This window comes from Denticeps clupeoides, chromosome 4 (assembly GCF_900700375.1).
Source record: "Denticeps clupeoides chromosome 4, fDenClu1.1, whole genome shotgun sequence".
Classification (NCBI taxonomy): Eukaryota; Metazoa; Chordata; class Actinopteri; order Clupeiformes; family Denticipitidae; genus Denticeps; species Denticeps clupeoides.
In genome coordinates this window covers 2,098,813-2,123,742 of record NC_041710.1, presented here as the reverse complement: position 1 = coordinate 2,123,742, position 24,930 = coordinate 2,098,813, and the positions used below count along the sequence as shown (strand labels likewise).

Here is a 24,930-nt window from a genome sequence, read left to right as displayed (position 1 = left end):
AGAGAGAGAGAGAGAGAGAGGCGGCGGCACGCCCGGTAAATGTATTATTTCACTTCAGTCAAGTGTACTGGTTGACAGGAGGAGGGGGAGATGGCCTCCTCTTCCTCTTCCTCCAAATTGGCAGGTGAGGAGGAGGAGGATGAGGAGGAAGAAGCTCACCGGCTCCACCGCCGGCGATGACGACCACGGCCTCGTTCCACTGCTCCGCGCTGGACACGGAGAAGGAGCGCTGGTGCATCCCCTCCTTGCTGCCGCCGAAGGCCGGCGGTCCCACGCCGACCGCCAGGCGCTCCGAATGGAGGGAAGTGCTGCTGTTCGAGTGAGGAGCACCTGAGGAAAAAAAAAAAAAAAAAAAACGTTGGTTTTAATTAGTGAATAATTAACACACGACCGATTTGTAAATGATCACAGGAAACGCGGAGCTTCAGGCGGAACCAGACCAGCCAAATCTCATAAATAAGAAAGGTGGAATTTTTCAGCAAAACTATTTGTTCTACAAACAGAGTAAAAAATGTGTTCCTGACGGACGCTGATCCATCTCTCCCTCCATCCCTCCCTCCTTCCACCCCTCTCTCTCTGTCTCTGCCTCTAATTAGCCCTTAATTAACAAGATACACTCTGATCGGTAATTAGCTCCCCTCACTCGTCTGACTGCCACATCCATCTCTCCCGGCGGCTGCTGCTTCCCAATCAGGCGCCGCGCGGACACCCGCGGTTACTAATTCATGGGCCGGGCGAGTACGGCCAGCTCGCCAGTACCGTCACCGCGTCCGCGTTAACACACGTCACACCGAAGTACCGTGCCAACGCAGCGTGTACGTAATAAACGCACAATTAAACCACGTTAAACCACGTTAACCCACATTTAACCCAAGTTAACCCACATTCAACCCACGTTAACCCACATTCAACCCACGTTAACCCACATTCAACCCAAGTTAACCCACGTTAACCCACGTTAACCCACATTTAACCCACGTTAACCCACATTCAACCCACGTTAACCCACATTCAACCCAAGTTAACCCACATTTAACCCACGTTAACCCACATTTAACCCACGTTAACCCACATTTAACCCACATTCAACCCAAGTTAACCCACATTCAACCCACATTTAACCCAAGTTAACCCACATTCAACCCAAGTTAACCCACATTTAACCCACGTTAACCCACATTCAACCCAAGTTAACCCACATTTAACCCACGTTAACCCACATTTAACCCACGTTAACCCACATTCAACCCAAGTTAACCCACATTCAACCCACATTAACCCACATTCAACCCAAGTTAACCCACATTTAACCCACGTTAACCCACATTTAACCCACATTCAACCCAAGTTAACCCACATTCAACCCACATTAACCCACATTTAACCCAAGTTAACCCACATTCAACCCACGTTAACCCACATTTAACCCACGTTAACCCACATTCAACCCACGTTAACCCACATTCAACCCACGTTAACCCACATTCAACCCACGTTAACACACATCTCACACCAAAGTACCGTACAAACGCAGCGTGTACGTAATAAACGCGAACAAGATGTTGTTACCACAATTAAACCACGTTAACCCACATTTAAACCATGTTAACCCCCATTTAACCCACATTTAACCCAAGTTAACCCACATTCAACCCAAGTTAACCCACATTTAACCCAAGTTAACCCACATTCAACCCAAGTTAACCCACATTTAATATCGTAGTAATGTACAAATGCAGCAAGATGTTGTTACCACAATTAAACCATGTTAACCCACATTTAAACCACGTTAACCCACATTTAACCCAAATTAACCCACATTCAACCCAAGTTAACCCACATTTAATATCGTAGTAATGTACAAATGCAGCAAGATGTTGTTACCACAATTAAACCACATTAACCCACATTTAACCCAAGTTAACCCACGTTCACCCACATTCAACCCAAGTTAACCCACATTTAATATCGTAGTAATGTACAAATGCAGCAAGATGTTGTTACCACAATTAAACCACGTTAACCCACATTTAACCCAAGTTAACCCACATTCAACCCACATTTAACCCAAGTTAACCCACATTCAACCCAAGTTAACCCACATTTAACATTGAAGTAAGGTATGAATGCAGTGTGTACGTAATAAACACGACCGAGATGTAATAAGTGCAGGCCGAGCTTTATTATGGGGCCACGTCCTGTTCGATAAGTTTACACACATTTAACCCACATTTAACACAAGTTAACCCACATTTCAGATTGAAGTAACGTACGAATGCAGCGTGTATGTAATAAACACGACTGACATGTTGTTACTGCAGGCCGAGCTGGATTCTGGGGCCACGTCCTGTTCGATAAATTAACCCACAATTAAACCACGTTAATCCTCATTTAACATCAAAGTAACATACGAATGCAGCGTGTGCGTAATAAACACGACCGAGATGTAATAAGTGCAGGCCAAGCTTTATTATGGGGCCACGTCCTGTTCGATAAGTTTACACACATTTAACCCACATTTAACATCGAAGTAGTGTACGACTGCAGAGTGTACGTAATAAACACGGCCGAGATGTCGTCACTGCTGGCCGAGCTGGATTCTGGGGCCACGTCCTGTTCGATAAGTCGAGCGCCGCTGCCTCTTGTTAGCATAATGTGTCCCTCCCATTAGTGGGAGTAATAAGTGTATCAAATTCACATGATCATGTCTAATTAGTATCAGTAATTATCTTGTTGGGCGCGGGAATATTAATCTTACATTCCCCATGGGGGCGGGCGCTCCATCACAGTGAGGGGGAGAGAGAGGCGGCGGCTCCGTGCTGAGCGGCGGGGGGGCGGGGCCCAGACGAGCGCCGGGAAAACAACTAATTAAGCGGCGGGAGAGAGACTTTTACCAAATCAGGATATACATTTTTTTACAGAAATACACAACTAACCTTAATTAATTACCACCGGAGCTCAATTTTTCCAAAATCGTATCGCCAAATTCTGCAATTTTTCAGAAACAATGGAAGCGAGCTCATGGCTACAGGTCGTCTGTACATTTCTTTTTGTCTTTAATTCTAATCCACCAAGTATTGAGCGTATAAATAAATAAGAACATTTCTGTATTGTGATTATAAGTAACATTCTATGCTTTTTAAATATTACATGTAAGGAATACAGAATATATGGTGCACATTTTAATTAAATAATAAGACGTGTGTGTGTGTGTGTGTATATATATATATATATAGTTTCTAAATGCACTAGAATGCAGGTATGCATGTGGGTGTATGTGTGCTTTTGGATAGGGTGGTAGTAGCCTAGTAACACACTGGTCTGTGAACCAGAAGACCCAGGTTCAAATCCCACTTCAAATCCCACTACCATTGTGTCCCTGAGCAAGACACTTAACCCTGAGTGTGTCCAGCGGGGGACTGTCCCTATAATTACTGATTGTAAGTCGCTCTGGATAAGGGCGTCTGGTAAATGCTGTAAATGTAAATGAATTGAATATGGTATTAATTACAGTAGTAATGCTCAGGTTTGGATGCTACATTGTAAAGAAGATGTTAAATTTGTTTCTGAAGCTCACGTGCAGTGCAGCAGCACGAGCCGCCAACATCCCATCACTCACAGCACACAGTGACGAGCGCATTAGACGCAGGCGGCGCCGTCACCGCTTTATATGCTGGAAATGACACGACTGAAAGCTATTTCACAGCGCCATGCAACTGTGAAGACGTTCCCGGCTCCGGCATCGCAGCACAGAGCCGCCAGGAACCAGTCACGTGGAGACGCCGCAGGCACGGCGGTCGAGCTGGCGGCTTTAAACATGGCGGTGTCAGGCCGCCTGACGTCAAAACTTTCAACTGAGCAACGATCCTAAATCTCAGAAAGATGGGCGGCTCATTATAGAGTACAATTATACTTTAATACAGTAACAAAAAACCCATCTAATATTAACTTGCATTACAAATTCTACAATCATGCCTAATTGCCAAATTGGATGCTAATGATTAATGAATTAAACATGCCTCTACTAATTAGTCCCCACAGAACAATCCTGCATAAAAGAACAGATAATGTAATTACAGCGGGGAAATAATCAGCCCTGAACGCCGGCCGGGAACCGTACAGAGCGGCTCCCGCCACTTCCGCGTGGCGCCGGGTCACGTGGATCCAGAGACCGCAGGCCGCTGACCCCGGCTGTGAAGGTCAAAGGTCAAATTCGGTCATTCGAAATTCACCGGAAAGTTCACCGCAATTTCTCATCCATAGTGAACATTTACTTTGGGGAAGAAGGCAGTAAGAAACAGCAAATTCGCTTCCACTCTGGTTCTGGTTTATGGTGGAAAACTCATCAATAGTGCCGATCTTGCCATCCTGAGATTTTAAACTGTGCAGAAAGTCACTCTGCAGAACACTTTATTCTAGTTGCTTTAGTCTAGTTGTGGTCTGAAAATGTTGTATTTATAGGTGCTTTCCAGTTCCTGAGCACTTGGGGCATGGAGTGAAACACCAAGTGGGAGAAACCCACAGCCCCGCCCACAGATCCTGTGGAATACTGGGGGAGATCTGCGGGTGCCGGTCCGTGTGTACAGAGGGTCGGGTGGGGTGGATGCTAAGTGGGGGCGGTGGATTAGCGGTGTCTGTCGCTCGTTTCTTCGCTGCCCCTCCCCCGCACTTGCAGAAGGTTGATGAGCCGAGTCTCACCCCTCTGAGGGGCCGTTGCCATTACCTACAAGTAGTGGGATAATGATGCATTCATGCTAATGTCGGTGGGCGGGGGCGCGGATCGGACAAAAATCCACCCGCCACAAAACTCCTGAGTGGGAACGACCGGAGGAGAAGGTCAAGCACAACTGCTACATCATCCCCACACACAGTATTAGGCGGGCAGGGGTTATCATCGCTTTTCTTTTTCACTAACAAACACAAGAAAAGCCAATTACCCAGCAGCATTTGCTTCTTCACTGGAGGTGCGACCTTTCACAAGGCGAATTTGAACCCTGAACTGGGACTTCATCAAAAACTATTTCTTTTCATTTTCAAATTTAAAAGTGTGAAAAGGTTATTAAGAAACATCCAAATACAAAAATATTTTTCAATCAAATTCATTTGATTATTCACCATATTTCAAACTATTGTCAATTTTAACACGAGATTCAATATTTATATACAGCAGTTGCTGTAATCTGTAATACAGAATTAGATATTTATAAGGTAGTTCCTGTAATCTGTAATACAGGATCAGATATTTATAACGCAGTTGCTGTAATCTGTAATACGGGAACAGATATTTAGAACACAGTTCCTGTAATCTGTAATACAGGATCAGATATTTATAACGCAGTTGCTGTAATCTGTAATACAGGATCAGATATTTAGAACACAGTTCCTGTAATCTGTAATACAGGATCAGATATTTATAACGCAGTTGCTGTAATCTGTAATACGGGATCAGATATTTATAACGCAGTTGCTGTAATCTGTAATACGGGATCAGATATTTATAACGCAGTTCCTGTAATCTGTAATACAGGATCAGATATTTATAACAGAGTTCCTGTAATCTGTAAACGGGATCAGATATTTATAACACAGTTGCTGTAATCTGTAATACAGGATCAGATATTTATAACACAGTTGCTGTAATCTGTAATACAGGATCAGATATTTATAACAGAGTTCCTGTAGTCTGTAATACAGGATCAGATATTTATAACACAGTTGCTGTAATCTGTAATACGGAATCAGATATTTATAACGCAGTTTCTGTAATCTGTAATACGGGATCAGATATTTATAACACAGTTCCTGTAATCTGTAATACGCGATCAGATATTTATAAGGCAGTTCCTGTAATCTGTAATACGGGATCAGATATTTATAACAGAGTTCCTGTAGTCTGTAATACAGGATCAGATATTTATAACACAGTTGCTGTAATCTGTAATACAGGATCAGATATTTATAAGGCAGTTGCTGTAATCTGTAATACGGGATCAGATATTTATAACACAGTTCCTGTAATCTGTAATACGCGATCAGATATTTATAAGGCAGTTCCTGTAATCTGTAATACAGGATCAGATATTTAAAAGGCAGTTCCTGTAATCTGTAATACGGGATCAGATATTTATAAAGCAGTTCCAGTAATCTGTAATATGGGATCAGATATATAGAACACAGTTGCTGTAAAATGTAATACAGAATTCTATATTTATAACACAGTTCCTGTAATATGTAATACAGGATCAGATATTTATAAGGCTGTTCATGTAATCTGTAATACAGGATCAGATATTTATAACACAGTTCCTGTAATCTGTGATACGAGATCAGATATTTATAACGCAGTTCCTGTAATCTGTAATTGAGGATCAGATATTTATAACGCAGTTGCTGTAATCTGAGATACAGAATTAGATATTTATAACGCAGTTCCTGTAATCTGTAATACAGGATCAGATATTTAGAACACAGTTCCTGTAATCTGTAATACGGGATCAGATATTTATAACGCAGTTGCTGTAATCTGTAATACAGGATCAGATATTTAGAACACAGTTCCTGTAATCTGTAATACGGGATCAGATATTTATAACGCAGTTGCTGTAATCTGTAATACAGGATCAGATATTTAGAACACAGTTCCTGTAATCTGTAATACAGGATCAGATATTTATAACAGAGTTCCTGTAATCTGTAAACGGGATCAGATATTTATAACACAGTTGCTGTAATCTGTAATACGGGATCAGATATTTAGAACACAGTTCCTGTAATCTGTAATACAGGATCAGATATTTATAACAGAGTTCCTGTAGTCTGTAATACAGGATCAGATATTTATAACACAGTTGCTGTAATCTGTAATACGGAATCAGATATTTATAATGCAGTTGCTGTAATCTGTAATACAGGATCAGATATTTATAAGGCAGGATCAGATAATGTTTTTACTGAGTTACTTACTCTAAATATACCACACACACAGACAGACTTTCTGTATTATGCCTGTGTCACTATTGTTCTCTGTATGCTTGTAGCGATGCAGAGGCTCACATTGATCAGTCTGTAGCTTCCACATGTCGATTAACACCACAAGAAGTGTAGAGCCCCGTCACACAAACCCCACACACACATATTCAACACCACACACACGCAGCACATGACAGGCCTCACCAATCCAGTGTGGACGGGGCTGATTAAAAGTGACAGCGGCACCATTAACGTGGGGATATTAGGGATCTGTCGCTGAGTGACACAACTGGATGCGCGTTCTGCGGGGAGATCGGATTTAGAACTGTTCCGGTGAGTACTTAGCAGAAGGATTAGATCAGGGCTCATGTAGACAGACTCTTTTACTCACAGACACACATTCTCATTCATCCGCACGCCTTCCACACACACTCTCTCCCCCAGCAATCATAATGGTCTTTAGATGGGGTTTCTGGGGCGAAGGCTTGGGGGGGCGGCGGGGTGAGTGAATGAATTACTGGCAGACGAAAAGACAGAGCTTGGCGACATGCGCCGTGAATGAAAAATTACCCCTTTGTTCGCTCTCATCAATTGCATGCCTAATGAAATCAAAATCAGATTGCATAATCAAGTGCGGGCCCTCCACTCGGCGGGGGACCACTGCGATCTGAAACCTTTTCTCTCTCGAGTGGAAATTAACACAATTTTTGCTGCGCCGCGCGCCGTGGAGCGCGCCGGGCGCATCAAGAAGCCGCAGCGTACATAGCGCATTAGACCTGACCATTAATAACTGCTGCTGGACAAAAGCCCCTTGGGCCCATGATTTTCCCTTTTTATTCAATTTTATTCGTTTTCTTTTCATGGCATCGTTTTTCTCCTGATCTCAAGAATGCCAGATATCGCCACAGCAAATAACGTTCACTGTGAGAATCACTGAACTGCAGACGCCCTTCCACAGCAAGTTGGAAAAATCATAAAATTAGAATATAATCATATTATCTTATTTTTTTTCTGTTAATATCACGAACATAACAAAAACACCTCAAAGTGATGAGGAGCTGGGTTTCTAAAGGTACGGCACTCTGAAAGCCACATGCAGCTCTTTGTTGAAGCAATGTTGCCACAATGTTGTGACAAGGTTTCCTGACACGTTACATTGAAATTAATTACCTTGTTTGCTTAATTAAGGTTCTACTGTTGCTGTTGCTCTATTTGTCAATAACAAATTGTTATAGTATCCAGAGAAAATAAATTATGTGATGAAAACAGGAAATTTGGTATTTTACAGTGAATGTTGTTACAATGCTTAGTGCTATTTTGCATTTTTAAAATGCCTTGTGGTAATTTGCAGCAAACGTTTTTTTACAATATTTCACGGTAATTTACGGTACCACTGACGTCCCCACACACTGCTCCCCGGGCGCCTGTCATGGTGCCCACTGCTCACCAAGGGTGATGGTTAAATACAGAGGACACGTTTCACCGTGTCACCGTGTGCTGTGCTGCAGTGTTTCACAATGACAATCACGTCACTTTCAAAGTGGTTGAACTTTAAATATTTTGATGCAAACATTCTTACAACGTTTTCTGGCGTTTTGCAGCAATTCATGGTATTTTACAACAACGTTTTTACAGTGTTTGATGATTGGTTTGTCAACTGATCTGGTTTCTCCAGTCGCTCTTCCTTTATTCTCCTTTTGTTGAATCTCCCCCACTCACGTGAAGGTTAATGATTTGCAAGTGCGAACACATCAGTCGTGAACTTTAACCCCACCCCGACACGTTCCCCTTTTTGACTAATTAACCCCTTGCTCTGCAGGCTGGAGCAGATCCAGAATTGTGCTCCCTGTTGGGTCACATGACCCTTCCGCACTGAGACGGGCAAAATCCTGCACTGAGCGCCAGAGCCTGCAGGGTCTCGGGGGGCCACGCCTGCTCATTTGTATTAATTACTCTTAATTACTCTTAATCTTCACCCCCAAATCCAATTAAAGCCTTCCTCCTTGCCTTGGCTGCTCCTGGGCCTCCACCGGCCTGGTTTGAGGCGGCTACCCTAAATGATTTAAAAAATAAATCACTGAGTGTCTGTCCTCGGTTCATGAAAAATGCCTGCGAGTCGGTCATTATGGAGCAAATCATAAAGGCTGGAGTGAGAGCTGCTGGACAGGACGTGGCAGGAGGTCTGGCCGAGGAGAATCCCCTACCGGTGGTGCCGATGCCCAGCTGCAGGGTGCTGCGGTCCTTGGTGAGGCCGTTGGTCTTGGGGCTGGCCGTGGGGGCGACCGTAGCCACGGCGCGCGGCGGCCGTTTCCCGGGAACCTTCACTGTGGTCCTCAGCAGGTCGATCTCTTTACCGTGAATGTTCTGCATGTAGTCCTGCGTACACAGAATCAGGACCTCTATACACGTCAATTAAACCAAAAATTATGTGACATCATCATCATCATGGTGGGTTTGTAGTGCAAAAGCCTGTTATTAGAATTGGTCAAATCTATCCAATCAGTATCTATGATGAAGACCAGGGCCAGATCTTCTCTTCCCTCCAAGCCCCCTCTTAAACAAAGACAGTTTGGGTGAAATTAGCTTTAACGAGCAGGACGCTGCCCGTTCCAGCTTGGATTGGAGTCCCAGAGTCCCAAAAGGGGGACGCGTGGATGGAAAAAGCTCCAGGCTCAGCAGAAAGGGGGAGACGCGAGAGCGGGCGGAGAAGCGGGCTTCTGAAATCTCGCGCCAAACCCTCTCCTTTTTTATTACAAGCCATAAAGCGCTAATTTCCTCCGAAGCCGCGCTAATTACCCAGTCAGCGCTCTCATTTCACTTTACTGCCGGAATTAACAGCCAGTTTGAAGCGAGGAAAGCTATTAAGATGTGTGATTAAGCCACATTCAATTAGTTTCTACAAACAATTTAATTGATGTAGCAGATAGAATTAACAGAAGGTGATTGTGTGGATGGCTTGGCTGACTGCAACGCAAAATTAAAAGGGTCTCTTTCTCCCGTCCCGCCTTCCATCATTCTCTCTCTCTCGCTCGCTCGCTCGGGCAGCCCTGTCCCGTCTCGCCGAATTCCTCAGTCCTGTCTCACGGTGTCTCGGTGTAAAGTGCATCTCGTCACCCAACAAGCCGGGGACTTTGTGGTCCCTTCGTTAAGAGCAGATCAGCGCTGACGAGGACTCAAGACCGCCAGATCTGGACACGTTGGACACTCTGGTGTAAAGGCAATGTGCTGCTTGTCCGGCTTGTGAATCATTTTTTTTAGTATTATTATTAGTGGGTTGTGTGGTTAAACCGTTATTAAAACTGAAATTCTAATTGGTAAAAGTTTTTTTTATAGGGTGAGGTAGATGGTACAAAGGAAGAACTGCAGGTCGGGGAAGCAGCGAGAGACGAGAATAAACGTGTACAGAAAGGGAGGTGAAGACGAGGATGAGGAGGAGGAGGAGGAGGAAGGCCGGATGCCCGGGGAGTGTTTAAGGAGTATTATGGGCTCAGAGGGGTGCTGGCAGAGACGGATGGTCTGCGCCCGTCAGCGGTAGCGCGCCGCTGTGAGCGATGGGAGGGGCGCCGGGCACCGTGGTGACGGTGGGGGGCACGTGCCCGCCGCGCCCCCTTCGTCATTAGCACCTGCCGCAGGGACACACGGGAGGGGACGCGTCTCCGCCTCTAATGAGCGTAGCGTCGAGTAACAGGTAGTGGAGCTTCTGGCACGTGGTGACCAGAGGACGACCGGTCACGGTCACCTTTGGCTTTGACCACCATCCTCCTGTTATGTGCTTTGGGCCAATGTGCATTTTTAATTGCAAATAAAGATTGATTGATTGATTGATTGCTTGATGCTCTGTGTCTGTGTGAACCTTCAAATATTCCAAATGTTACACGACAAATCCCACAACGTCCCATAATTAGACCTTTAATATAAATAACACACACAAATCCGCATTAAACATGTTTAATACGAGTGCAGAGCATCCACGTGGGTCACGTGACCCCTGGACGGCGGCAGGACTCACATGCAGGCTGGGGTGGTAGGTCAGGAGGCCGTTGTCACACAGCGTCACGTACTTCTTCTTCCACTCCTTATTCAGGGACTTCCCGCTCCGCTTCAGCAGGATCCCCTGCAACCGGGAGGAAAACCCGTTTTTACATCTTATTCCCAACTGTGGACTCGGTGACGGTAAAAAGACAGACATTTCCAAATCAAAATGTTTATTCTGTCCTCCTGAGACCAAGCCTCGCATCTTTATCTCCAAATCAAGCACCGTCCAGAGAACATTCCGGGCCTGAACAACGGCGGTAATGTGGTGCATCTTCCCCATTAGACGGAAATCTCGCAAACTCATTTCCAGACTTCATTTATCAGAATTGTTACGTTAACTGTAGTAAATTTCTTTTAAAAAAAACAGGCGTGTTTAAAATATCAATGTCGCCGGTCTCTCCACTCACATTTCAATCACCGTCCAGGGTCTAAATCCAATTTGCCGAGCCCCCTTGTATGCATACGGCGGATCAGTGGAGGCGAACTCCAGCAGACCTCGGGATTACGGGATTAAGCGGTGTGATCTCGGCTCTTCAAAACCCCGCTTGGCCCCCTGACCTCTCTGTTCCTCGGCCCTCATCACCCGCTGGCCGTTTAAAGCCCCCAGCAGCGTCCCGGATTGTTCTCTTATCTCCTGAGTAAATCAAGGAGCAAACAAAGGAGGAGCCCACCTCGCCCCACCAGGGAGGAAGTGGGGATAAAGGGGATTATGGGGGATTGTTTTGTGCTTTTTCCAGCCACTTGGATGTGTGTTTTGATGGGTCGCAGCCTCAAATATTTTCATTGCCCGGGTCCTTTCTGCAGGGTCTTAATCTGTATTAACACATCAGGGGCCGACCTGCGGCGACCCCGACACCCATCAGCCTAATCCCAGGTAGAGAGGGCGGGGGGCGGAGCAGAGGTCAAGACCTCCAGCCTGGTAAACTCCAAAAAGACTAGCAAAAAAAATACTTTAATAAAGATGCTGGGAGTTTACAAACGGTCAATAAGCAATAAATGACCAATTAATACGTAATCAATGCTACTGAACTCGCACCTACTTATGCAGAGGGAGAGAAAGCGGACGAGGGCGGAGCTTCAGCCCGTTTCTTTCCTCCCGATCGGTCCGCTCACGCCGGCATAACGACCACGGTGAGGGACGGCCTGCCAGCACGGCGCCGGAATCGAACAGGACACGGGTCCAAACGCCGCGCGCGCGTACAAGAATCATTTAAAGCATCAATACGAAGCAGCCGGATTGATATTTATTCACACCATTAGCCTCGCTTTCACGGTGAGGCGACGCCGGCTTATTCGCAAACGATTTCAATTAGGGCCCGGGGGGGGGGCTGGTGTGAGTCTAATACAATCATTTCAAACGTCCAAAAATTTACCACGTCATTATCGAGCTCATCATCTAATTAATAATGCCCCGCCCCTACGGCTGGAGAGCCGGGGTGAGCGAGAGGTCCGGCCCATCGCACCACATTCCTCAGTCTAATTACGGACACGCCAACGCCAGTTAGCAGCTTGTCCAGCTCGCCCCCGAGACCCAAACTCAATAAGTGTCGGGTTTAACGGCACGATGCAACGCCGAGACACTTCCTGCCTGTATGACGCCCTAAAACACACGGCAAACAAAAAGAAGAGAAAACAGGAGAAGCTGCGTCCTGTCCGAGGAGGAGGAGGAGGAGGAGGAGGAAGGGCCGGCTGGGTGATTGGATCCAGCACAAAAGCTCAGTGTGGAAAGACCCCCAGTGCCCGAGTGCTTTGTTGTCCGTATTTACAATTTCTCCAGAGGAAGGGGCCGGCTCCCGGGGCCGAGTGCTGGGACGGGGTGTGTAATTTGCCCAGTGAGGGGCGATTATGCTCACGCCGCCACTTTGATCCCTCCGATTGTGCACGTCCCACGGAGATATACCTTACCCTGAAGTGACAGCCGCTGAAGGGGCGGCTTAATCCGAGGGGACACGGACCGTCCGGCAAACGGGTGCACGATTAAGCAGCGTCATTAGCGAGGTCACCACACACACGCCGCGTGACGTCACACTCGCGGCGGCGACCGATACCGCTGTCCCCGGCTGATTAGCATCTGAAATTTAAATGCCCTTAAAAATCAATATATTAAAAAGCGGCGCGTCGCCAGGGAGGTCCTCAAATTCCAAAAAGCCGGCTGACTTTATACAAATTAATGTTAACATTTCGGAATTTCTGTCCCCATTAATATTCATTTCAGACGGTGCCATTCTGCCAACGACATGATTTCAATTGAACATAATATGGCCGAGCACAGATCATTATTTCACACATTATTTCATATTTCTCGAGGAAAGCCGATTTAATGCTTAACTATTACCGACGGTCTAATCATCGCAATCAGCTCTACACCTTTTAAAATTGCAGGTTAGGTGCAAAAATAATCATCTTTATTCCCAACACTGCTTTTATAAAGTCAGACTAATGCAGCTCATATTTTCCATATATATAATTTATATAAATTAGAGATTGTGGAAAATCACACATTCTGTAAAGAATTTGTTAATTGCATTAAATTGCTAAAATTGAGTTTCTACAAATTATTAAAATGTTTTATTTGCTGAGTATGCAAAATGCATATAAGAAATTCAAATGATTTAAAATAACATAACTAAAATAACAGATTTACATTCATTAATTTATTCAGAATTATATCATGAGCACATCAAAATAATGTGACTTGTAGAAAATCGATGAATAGAAAAGGTCCGGTTTTTGATATTTTTTATAACATTTTCAAATTTTAGTTTTGGGGTGAAAAACCCCTTTATTATAACCCAAAATCAGTAGGACCCTTACTGCGCCGCTTCTCTCCCAACATTGTGTGTGAGTAATGTGATAATTGTCCTGCGTTGTGACTAAGGCTGGTGTTACAGCGCCACCTAGTGTCTCTTTCACTGATCGACTGACTGCTGCAAAAGTTCTAAATTTTACACATTCCTCCTGTCGTATTATTATCAATATTAAAACTCTTCTGCAGGGGCCAATATTACAAAACTTAATGACTTCAAAATAAAACATCAATATTAATCATTAATATCAGATATAAAGAGAATTTTTTTTCACTGCATCATATTATGTTCTACATAAGAGACTAAACTGCAGCAACTTCAGAGAGATAATAAAAAACTAATAACCAGGCTCCCCGGGCGCCTGTCATGGTTGCCCACTGCTCACCAAGCGTGATGGTTAAATACAGAGGACACGTGTCACCGCGTGCTGTCCTGCAGTGTTTCAAAATGACAATCACTTTCACTTCTTTTCACTTTCATATAACAGTGTAGAGATGCTACAGAAGCTCAGATGATTGTCCTCTTTAAGGGTCAGTTTCCCAACGCAGAGATCCACAACATTTACATTCACGGCCTTGTCTAGAGCGCCTTACAACCAGTAGTGACAGGGACAGTTTGTACTCTTCTGGTTTATAGGCTACCAACCACCCACACCACCCACACGCTGCTTCAGCTCCACAGCTGTGTTGAAATGCAGAATTTATTTTTTACTCTCCCAGTAAAAAAAAAAAAAAAAAAAAAAAAGTACATTTTTCATTTCTATGCATCTTTTATTTAATGGTTAGATTAATGGTTAGTTCTTAGCACTGACTGTTTTAATACTTTTAAATGTATTTTTTTTTTTTCTATCTTATGCAATGTAAGGTAGACCGTTTTTATTTTAGGTCCCATGTATGACGTTGAGCTCCAGCATATACAGAGAATACGAGCTCGGTCTGGATGAAAGCACTTTTTCAGCCTTGACCCTATTCTGGCACCACTAGTTTGCTGTCTGCAGTCCACCTTCAGACCACTGGACACGCGACAGTGCTACCGTACAGGAGCGGGTACTTACCTGGCGCAGAAGTGAAAGCGGCGGTGAACTCCACTCACCTGTTTGATAGGAATGGCCCTTCCACTGCCTATGCTGTCAGTTTTATTCTCAAAGCTCTTTGACTGCTCGCTGGCTTTCCGAGACTGCAAGGAAACAAGACAGTCAGTTGGTCACATGGAACCCGACATCAATGCACAGAGTGAGGGGGCAGCAGGGCCTGTGTGTGTGTGTGTGTGTGTGTGTGTGGTGCTGTGTTGAAATGCCAAGACTTGGAATCAAAAGAAAAAAGTATAAAGAAAAGGAAATAATAAACAGCTTAAAAAATAGCACACAAAGCAAACCAGCGAAACACAGAGCAGCACACTGACGTGCAGTTTACACACAGAGCACAGTTTACACACCAGAACACACAGAAAACGAACAGGAGTCATGACTCAACCCAGAAACCTGCTGAAACCCCAACAAGTCCCAACCACGCTTCATTACTGCAAAATGGCCATTTTGCACATATTACACATCATCTCAAAATGAACAACAAAGCCCATGGGAAGCAAGAACAAGGGAGAGAAAAGTGTCAGTTGTTAGAAGGGCTTCGTTTTGGCGCCTCCTAGTGGTCAACCTGCAGAAAACAGCAAAACTTCAAAAAGGAAGCAAGCTGTTGGAACCATTAGCATTATTAACCATTATTAACATTACCAACAAGAATCAGAAGTGCATCAATATTTCAAGGCAGCATATAAAACATTAAATTGTCTGCAGGTTCTGGACCTGTAAGAAAAAGTATTGAGACTCAAACCACAAAATGTTTAGTTACACACAGACACACACACACACACACCAGTGTGCACACCTCCACACACATACAATCCCCATCCCACACACGATGAAGGGGACAAGCGAATGGTCACTCAGAACACGATGAGGGATGACCACTCACCATCACAGCTGCGCTTCAAGTAACTTTGCTCTGGTAAATATTTTTCAACATTTTATTTTTTTTTCTATACAGACACCATACAAAGTCACATGTTCACTTTGAAATATTCAACAGGCTGAGCCAAACACCGCAGTTCCCACAAAAGAAAGGAGAAGACAATAAAAGGCGCCGTCTTTATATATCTCATATAATGTATATAATATACTTTCTATAGAATACCATTGTAAATAAAATTCCATACAAGATATACAGCAGTCTATAGTTGTCAATAGTTTTATGATATAAAAATGATTCTGTAACAGTTTAGAATCTTCATACCAAACCTTTATGAAAATAAATTCACAAAATCAAATGAAACTAATTCAAAGAAAAGTATGAGGGAAAAAAACGATCATTTTAACAACAACAAGACACTACATTCGTACAGGTCAGTGCAAACCATGGTCTGAAAACACGTAGCAATGATAGTGCTCCTGCCTGCTCGCCCATCCCCGTCCCTACTCTGCGTTTATGAAGGCCTTCATAAAACCCCTTTCTGTCTTTTCCCTTTTTTATCAGTTTATGTGCTTTTACAGCTAGAAACAAAAGGCTGAGCGCAACGCCTTTGTCCTCGGGGACATGTCCCGCTTCACTTGACTAGCTTTAGATTGCGGAATGGAGCTTGGTGGGCAAGATGCCCCGGATCGACTGGATCTCAGCACCGGGCCCAGGCTCGGGAGGAGAAATAAGGCCAAATTCCTTCCCGACTGAGGCGGACCGAGGTCCAGTTCATCCAGTTGAGCATCGAAGCATCACACTCAGCGTTTTGTGACCAGCGTCCAAGTTCTCTTTACACAGATCCCCATACATGAACCCAGGCTCAGAAATTGAGCCGAATTTAAGGAAAATGAAAAGAAAAAAAGAAATGTTAGTTAAAGAAAGGAAAGGATGAAAAAAGCGAAGATGTCTTGGCCTAAAGTCCTTGATTCTATGTGATGTAATGTCATGTAGGGACTGTCCTTTTTTGGTGGTGGAAAATGTTCCAGGGACGCAGAGGGGTTTAACACAGTGTGAGAGAAGGGACAGTAGGAAGCTGAGGGCGGGACGGGAGGGGCACGGGGTTCGAGCCGTGGTCCAGGAAACAGCCCAAATCGAGTGCAATTTTTCTGAGTTCATCACTTCCATGTTCATGTTTTTTATGTGTTTCCTTTAGACAGCAGGACCTTGGCTGCCAGGTTGGGCAAGTCCTGGTGCAACATGGTGCATTACCCAGAATGCCATTGGGCACAAGGATCAAGCAGTGCGAGGGAAGGGCTCGTTTTGTTCTCTTCCCCTCTAAGAGTCCCAGGATCCCACTGCCCCCTTAAATCTCGGGCTCTTCTAGTTCATAAGGACCGGACGAGCCCTTCTGGACGAGGAACGGGTGGGAACTTAGGAATAAATCTGCAAAATGTCGACAAAAACAGTTCAGCGTTTACCTCTGTTTCAATTCCTCAGTGGACATGGACTTTACAAGACTGTTAAATGAATGTTTTAAAAAAAAAAAAAAAATTATCATTTACACACAAAGCAGATTCAATGACCGATGTGGCATGAATAAAACAAACTCCACTCGTCTGTCTATGCTGGGCTTTCATCCATATAAAAAAAAAAAAAAAAACGATCAGAATCGGATCAGAGCCCACTGAACATCCGAGCCACCTGGTTCCTTGGAAGCACTGAGTTTGTATTGATTTCCTGTCCCCCTACTGACATCTAGTGGCCGTTTCAAGTCATGGCAGGTGAATGCCAGGAACCAGCTGCCTGGCGTGGATGAGACGGGACAGACTATTCTGAAATGACAGCGGTGGCCACCACGTACGTGTTGGTGTAAAACGGCGGTTCCAGGGCTGGGCGAGCCACTCTCCGTGTGCAACGGGAATAAATTTGACGCCATGTCTATCGGCCGGGCCCCAAAGTCCATTCGGTTTCAGTGACTCAGCGACCCCGAAGAACGCTGCGGCAGATTTGAAAATGGCCCTCAACTCTGCCACCCAAACTCGGCCTCGGTCCCTCGGCCACTGAAACGGAAACGGCCAGCCAGACGCGGCAGATAGGCGCACAGTGATCCTGAACGGGGCGACGGGAGCCAGATTAAACCCAGGGACGAGGACGCGGCCCTGAACACAAGCTTTATACACCACAGAATGTGCTCGACGCTCCGGCGAATGCAAATGCGCAGCAAGCACACCAGGTAATGCCTTGCATTTAGCGAACAGAAGAAAAGTCCTTTTTGACTAGTAGGATTAAAGAGGAGCTCGAAGCGCAACAGTTACTGGTCAGCTTTGCATTGAGTCGCGAAATCACTTCCTGCCCTTTCACTTCCTTTCTGATTGCCTCTGTGTGCTGAAAAAAAACTCATATTGGAAAAACAGAGGGGACAATAAGGCCACTCTTATGACAAAAAAAGGTAGAATCGGATATTTTTGGAACTGAGACATTTAGTATTGAAATTTCATTATTGTAAAGCAGGGATCAGAAAAAATGAAAATAATTTGGAACAAACACAAAAAAACTCTGGGGTTGGTGGCACTGACGGGAAATAATATATTTCAGTATGATTTGGTGTTTAATTTTAGATAAAATGTATGAAATTTGCGGTGAATTTGTGGTTTTGGAGGAAATGACACTTTATTCTACATTTTATGATTTATCTCCCTGTTCTTCTTTAATATATATAGAGTTATATCTGAGAGGATTTGGAATCCTTTTCTACTTTTTTAATGCCTGTTTATAAGCACATGATCTAAAAATGTTATTATTATTATTATAATTTTTTGTTGATAATTTGTTCCATGTTTTTAGTGTGGAAGCTCCTCCCCCATCCCTCCCATCGTGCAGCCTCGTTCTCTCTCGCACGTCCCAGGCTGGCCCGTCCTCTCAGAAGGTCATGAGTTGGAACTGCCGCTCGGCCTGCCACTCTGGCACCCACACCGGGTAGGTAGCGTGCTTCGGCGCCTCCGTGGCGCGCATGGGGACCGGCACCGGGACGGGCACCGCCGGCGGCTCGTGCCTCGGCTGGACAGGTTTAGTCACTACCTAGCAGGGAGGGAGGGAGAAGAACAGGACAGGACAGGGGAAGTGCACAGAGTAAAGGGGGGCGGGGCCACCACTGCTGCTGGGGAGGGGCGCATGCAATGCGTCGGGGTCGGTCGGGGCGGAGTCAGGCAAGCTGGTGTGGGTCGGGGAGGGGGAGGGGAGGGGGGGGGGTTATAAACAGAACAGGATCAAACGTCGGCGTTACGCGGAGCTTTAAAAAAACGAACCGGATCGGAAGTACAACCGGGACGAGTTCGGAGCGTTTGGTGGACACGTCGGCTCTGACTGTCATGCTCGCTTGCGTGGGTGTCAGGGGCGGCAGAGGAAAGGAAAGGAGAGGGCAGCTTTGGTTAAGAGGCGGAGCTGGTTTGGGTCCGGCCCCCTCTGTTGCGTGGCGAGGCGTGGCGAGGCGCGGCGATGCCCTCTAGTAGTGCGAGTGGGTGGTACTCTGCATCAGCTGGCGCATACTTACTGTGAAGATGTTGGAGCGGCGCTTGGACTGCTTGCGGATGGGAGTGGGCGTGTTGGAGGCGGCGATGGTCTCGATGCGCATCTCGCGCTGCCCGATGCTGGGAGTGGAGGGGACGGAGGACGAGTAGTCGCTGAACGCACCCCCACCATTAGCAGCCTGCAGGCGGGAGGAAGAGACACGGACAGAAAGAAAAGAGGAAAGACAGGAAAATGGATGAAGCGAGATGGAGGAAGGAAGGGAAGAGGGAGGTGATGGAGAAGCACAGAACAGTTAGACATGGGGTGGAGCTTAAAAGCTGGAAACTGGGCCAGTAAGATAACATGTCCACTATCAGGGGCCCAGAGAGCCGAAGAAGCAGAAGTGTGAGATATCTGCGGTTTTATGAACTGAATTGAACTGGTATTTTAGGACGTAATTAACCACTTTCTGAATCAACATTTCACGTTTAAAAGCCGCAATTTTACTGCCAATTTCAATCATGAAGAAAAAGTCAAGCCCCAGCCCAAAAACTGAAACTGCTGAGAAGCTCCCAGAGAGCTGGTGGACGTGTCCCGGACAGTGGGCGGGGCCTCACCTGATTGATGTGGACAGAGGGGATGGACGCAGAGGGGACGGACGAGTGGCTGGGAGAGTTGGGGAGGGACTTGCATGGGCCAATCGAGAGCTGCTGCTTTTTCCTCAAGGCCACCACCTTCTGAGCAACTGCAGGACGAGAAATGAAGTATAATTTAGAACCAGAACCAGAACAGTCACAGACCGGACCAAACCCTGGTCAAGCCGGTAATTACTACATGGGCCATCATTATTTCTAATTTACATAAAGACACTGACGACAGCTCATGCTGGAGATTTGCAGATTACACTAAAATAGGACATGATGCTGATGCTGCTACTGCCAACAAGATCTCAGCATTAAATGAATAAATAGAGAAACATAAAAAAAATGATAGTTTATTAAATTAAGGAGACGTGTAGATGTGCAGTGCAGCACACGGTGACACGGTGAAATGCGTCCGCTGTATTTGGTGAGCAGTGGGCACCATGACAGGCGCCCGGGGAGCAGCGTGTGGGGACGGGACCTTCATCAAGGGGACCTCAGTGGCACCTTGCCGGTTAGGATTTGAACCGGCAACCTTCCGATTACGGGTCCACTTCCTGCTGCACCATAAGTTTAAAGCAAGGGACATAATGCTAAGATGAAATAATACGACCTCACATTGCATACTGAGAAAATGTGTGACAGCACAAAACAAGTCCCAGAATTCAGGCAAGCATCATTCCCAGCATGCCTCTGGTGAGGCAGCAGAATCCTGGCCGATATGAGCAACGATATTGGCTCAAAGCCTTTCCCACCACTGGCACGGATGTCAGGAGAGAGAGCGAGAGAAAAAGAGGGCACTGCAGCCGGGGAGCAGCACAACTCGCCGGCGAAGGTGTCTCTCCCGCCTTTAATTATTCGGAACGGAGCCTCGGGGCACCGTTCTGCAGTGGTGGAGAAACCCCGGATCCTGCTGATAAACAGTGAACTTAAGCGTCTCCACAGCGGAAGCCGAGGTGACGGTTTTCACCAAAACCCCACCAAGCCCCACCTGGTCGAACTAAAAGCTCAGTGGCCGAGGTGCCTTGTGCACCCTGCCCCGTCTCCATGGAGTCCTGGGTGGAATTCAATCTGTTCAGTGTCTCACCATCTTGGAAGACTCTCTCCACGTTGAGGCCGTAGGTTGAGCAGGTCTCATAGTAGGTGGAGCGCTTGAGGTCATTGGACAGCTTCCGTGCACGAGCATCATCGATCACTCTGGGGTTGGTGGCACTGATGGCATCTGGTGGGCCGGAAAGGTCACAGCAGTCAACTGCATGTCTATCTCAGTGTAACACTGCTCTAATATGTCTAAAAAAAATTTAATGTGCATCATTACCTTGTGTGCCAACCAGCACCATGGGCACCTCAGCAGTGTTTCTGTAGCTAGACAGACGCAGGAAGTAGTTGTAGACGGTCTGGAAACTGATTTCGTCCTCCAAGCTGAAGACGAACACCACAGCATCCACCCAGGCAGCAAACTAAAAAACACAATCATGCAGAGGTGTGACATATTACTGGTAATATGAATTAACGGAATAACCTAAAAAAGCGCCAATGACCTACTGAGAACTCAATTTTGTTTTTTTCCTGCAGCATGGTCACCTTCACCAGTCCAGCCATCAGAATGCTGGAAAGTACCTAGTTGGTGTCAGTAGTGGGCGTGGTCACTAATGTTCACTAATTCACCAGTTAACCAATCAGAACGCTGGAATTAAAGCGCCTGATAACCTGCATGTTGGTGCTGGTAGTGGGTGTGGTCACTAATGTTCACTAATTCACCAGTTAACCAATCAGAACGCTGGAATTAAAGCGCCTGATAACCTGCATGTTGGTGCTGGTAGTGGGTGTGGTCACTAATGTTCACTAATTCACCAGTTCACCTATCAGAACGCTGGAATTAAAGCGCCTGATAACCTGCATGTTGGTGTCGGTAGTGGGCGTGGTCACTAATGTTCACTAATTCACCAGTTCACCCATCAGAACGCTGGAATTAAAGCGCTACGTGCATGTTGTTGTTGGTAGTGGGCGTGGCCACGTTTGTGTACAAGGGGTGTTAGGAGTGTAGATCAGTGGTTCCAGTGCTTCAGGGGGAAAAGGGTTGGGAACCACTGGTGTGGAGAAGCCATTTGGGTGTGTCACATATTGACAGGAGATGGTTTAAATCATCCAGAAACAGGAAGTAGGGAGTGTAAGAGCTGACAGTCACGCACACAGACTCCTCCCATTTTAAAAATTTGTCAATAAAGTTCATCTTCTGGTTATCAGAAATAATTACCCACCAACAAAAACGTCAGTGTGGGAAGTTAGTTCTAATGTAGAAGATTTCATATCATTAAAGGCAACGTTCTTCTCTGAAGATTTTAAAGCTTGTGCTGTTGTTCATTTGTGAAAATTTGCAAAATCGCTAGAGTTGAAATTACTGGAAAACAGGGTTTAAATGGGAAGAAAACGTCCAGCCGCAACACCATTTTCCAGCAGCAGAGGGCAGCGCAGCAGCAGAAATAAGGGTGTGGGGTGGTGGTAGTGGCCTAGTGGGTAACACACTCGCCTATAATCCAGAAGACCCAGGTTCAAATCCCACTTACCACCATCGTGTCCCTGAGCAAGACACTTAACCCTGAGTGTCTCCAGGGGGGGACTGTCCCTGTAACTACTGATTGTAAGTCGCTCTGGATAAGGGCGTCTGGTAAATGCTGTAATTGTAAGGGCCTTCAAGCAGTGAGTTACACACATCGTTCAACTGCCGTTACACACAGTTTTCATAAATACATACAAACTACAGAAAACTACCATCATCATTAAAAGAAAGAGTAAAAAATAATCAATAAAGTTTTTAATTAAAAAAATATTAAACATTAACGCACCGCAGTGCAGCTTGTCCTAAATTGTGCAGGCCACCCCAAGTGTAATAAGAGGCGTTTAACGAAGGAAGCGTAACTACGCAGGCTGGTGAGGACAGGGGACGGAGCCACTTCCATTTCTGTAATGCAAGCACGCCTTCTATCTAATGCTCGGCGCCGCGCTCATTAACTGCAAGTCCGTTGGCGGCTTTTGAAGTTCTGGATCCCCGCCCTTGCGCTGTTAGCACGATGCCGTCGACCCCGCAGGCCTGCCGTGACCCGCGAAGCGAAGCTGGCCTACCTGCAGCTCCGGAGGTCCTCCTTCATCTCGGATCAGCAGCAGGTAGCTCTGGCCGTCCACCACGATCTCCTTTTTAAAGCGACCTCCTGAGGAGCGAGGGCAAGAGAGAAAAGGATTCAGAAGGTCCGGAGGATTCCTGCAAACTGGCGTCTAGACAAGGTGCAAGGAGCTCGGATAACCATGACGAAGAAGGCCACCTTCATCACCGCAGCGACTCAGACAGCACACCAGGGGCGACTTGAATTACACCCCGGAGCCAAAAAAGCCCCTTCACCTCCCTTTACCCGCGAGTCACACGAGGACAAGCGTTCCCACCACACAACTTCAGCCACAGAGCAAAACAAGACATCAACCCACCACCCAGCAGGAGCTGCTACAGCGTTGGAGGTAAGAACGGAACATCATATATGGTTTGATATTGAGCCCTTTTTTTCTTGTTCTGGTCTCTGTTGGACCTTCTCTGAAAGTGTATCTGGATCACTTCTCCATGCCGAGCAGCACAGTAACCGCTGTGCACGTGAAGGATGGGAACGAACATGAAGGAATTGGTTGTAGGACCCATTCCCATCATGCAGCTGATGCCACCATCCAAAGGGACTTAAAAACCAAAAAGTTCCGGCACGAGTGTGTTACACCCCCCCCCCCCCCCCCCCCCCCCCCCCCCGAGACCCCGGAGCTTCAGCGCCAGGGAGATGAACGTTGACGGGAGAACCAGCGTCCGATTGGTCAGCAGAAAAGGAGAGCGAGGTGGCGGAGGAGCGACAGCATGAGGAAACGGAGTAAAAGAAAACGTAAAGATGAGAGTAACGGCCCCGGAAGGAGAAGCGCCGACCTCGGCACAGCGGTTCGAACATCTGCTCTCCAAACGACAACCGGATTCCACGTTCCCTCAACTCAAACTCACTTAACCAACAACAACATTTATTTCTTATTTAGCCCAAAATCACATACAGTATGTCTCAGTGGGCTTTCACAGGCCCTTCAGTTGACACCCCAACACACTTGACCCTTCTGCACACAAGGAAAAACTCCACAGAAAAAAACACTCTAGGAGAGATAAAAAAGAAAGGAAGAAACGTTGGGAAGGAGTGATACAGAGAGGGACCCCCTTCCAGGGTAGAGTGAGCCTGCAAATGGTGTCAGTGCCGGGCTGGGGATGATTTGTCCTACAGTTGTAGGGTTGGAGAAGTCCAGGATGTATTCAGTGTCATGGTCTACATTACGTGTCCATAATGATGCTACTGGTCCACTTGAAGATCCCTGAAGCTGTAGTTCTAACGGTGGTGGTGGCTGTGGTGACCCTCTGGTTCGTGGTTCGTTTATAACCAGCAGATATAAACGACGCACATCTGAAACAAGCTCATTTTCATTTCAATCTACAGGAAAAAGTTTGAAGATTATTGCTGTGGGTGGTAATAGCCTAGTGGGTAACACACTATGAACCAGAAGACCCAGGTTAAAACCCCACTTACTACCATCGTGTCCCTGAGCAAGAAACTTAACCGAGTCTGGTAAATGCGGTAAATGTAAATGTAATTTATGGCTTATAGCTGAAGGCGTCTCAAACGATCAATTAAAAAAGGATTCAGACCTTCATTTACTCAGACGGGGTTTAAATGACGTTTTTTGAGGGTGGAGACCACGTGTGAACCTGTTACCAGAATTGAAATGTATCGTGTCTGCACGAGGACCCTCACTGGTGTTCGCCGTCTGTTCACAACTCCTGAGACGGACTGCCGCACTCAGCAGGTCACCGGACTTCCTGAGAAGCCAAGGACGGCAACAGACCAACAGTGGCCCGTCCGCACAGAAAAAAGCTGCATTCCCATTCCCTCCATCACATCTCACAACGCTTCACACACAACGGAGGGTCGACCAGAGGACCAGGATGTGACACGG

At 46.1% G+C, this 24,930-nt stretch overlaps 1 protein-coding gene across 2 annotated transcripts in view; it reads right to left on the bottom strand.

The window, feature by feature from the left end:
* The window catches only part of LOC114787674 (arf-GAP with GTPase, ANK repeat and PH domain-containing protein 3-like), an 86,595-nt gene that overhangs the window by 19,686 nt on the left and 41,979 nt on the right, over window positions 1–24,930 (bottom strand). For both annotated transcript variants that reach the window (XM_028975437.1, XM_028975436.1), the window contains exons 4-12: window positions 23,032–23,117; window positions 21,227–21,368; window positions 20,996–21,130; window positions 19,885–20,012; window positions 19,311–19,466; window positions 14,904–14,987; window positions 10,979–11,083; window positions 9,174–9,345; window positions 160–330 (exon numbers count right to left, since the gene is read on the bottom strand). In XM_028975437.1, coding sequence (XP_028831270.1) covers window positions 160–330; window positions 9,174–9,345; window positions 10,979–11,083; window positions 14,904–14,987; window positions 19,311–19,466; window positions 19,885–20,012; window positions 20,996–21,130; window positions 21,227–21,368; window positions 23,032–23,117 — 1,179 coding nt within the window. The remainder of the gene's footprint in view (window positions 1–159; window positions 331–9,173; window positions 9,346–10,978; window positions 11,084–14,903; window positions 14,988–19,310; window positions 19,467–19,884; window positions 20,013–20,995; window positions 21,131–21,226; window positions 21,369–23,031; window positions 23,118–24,930) is intronic.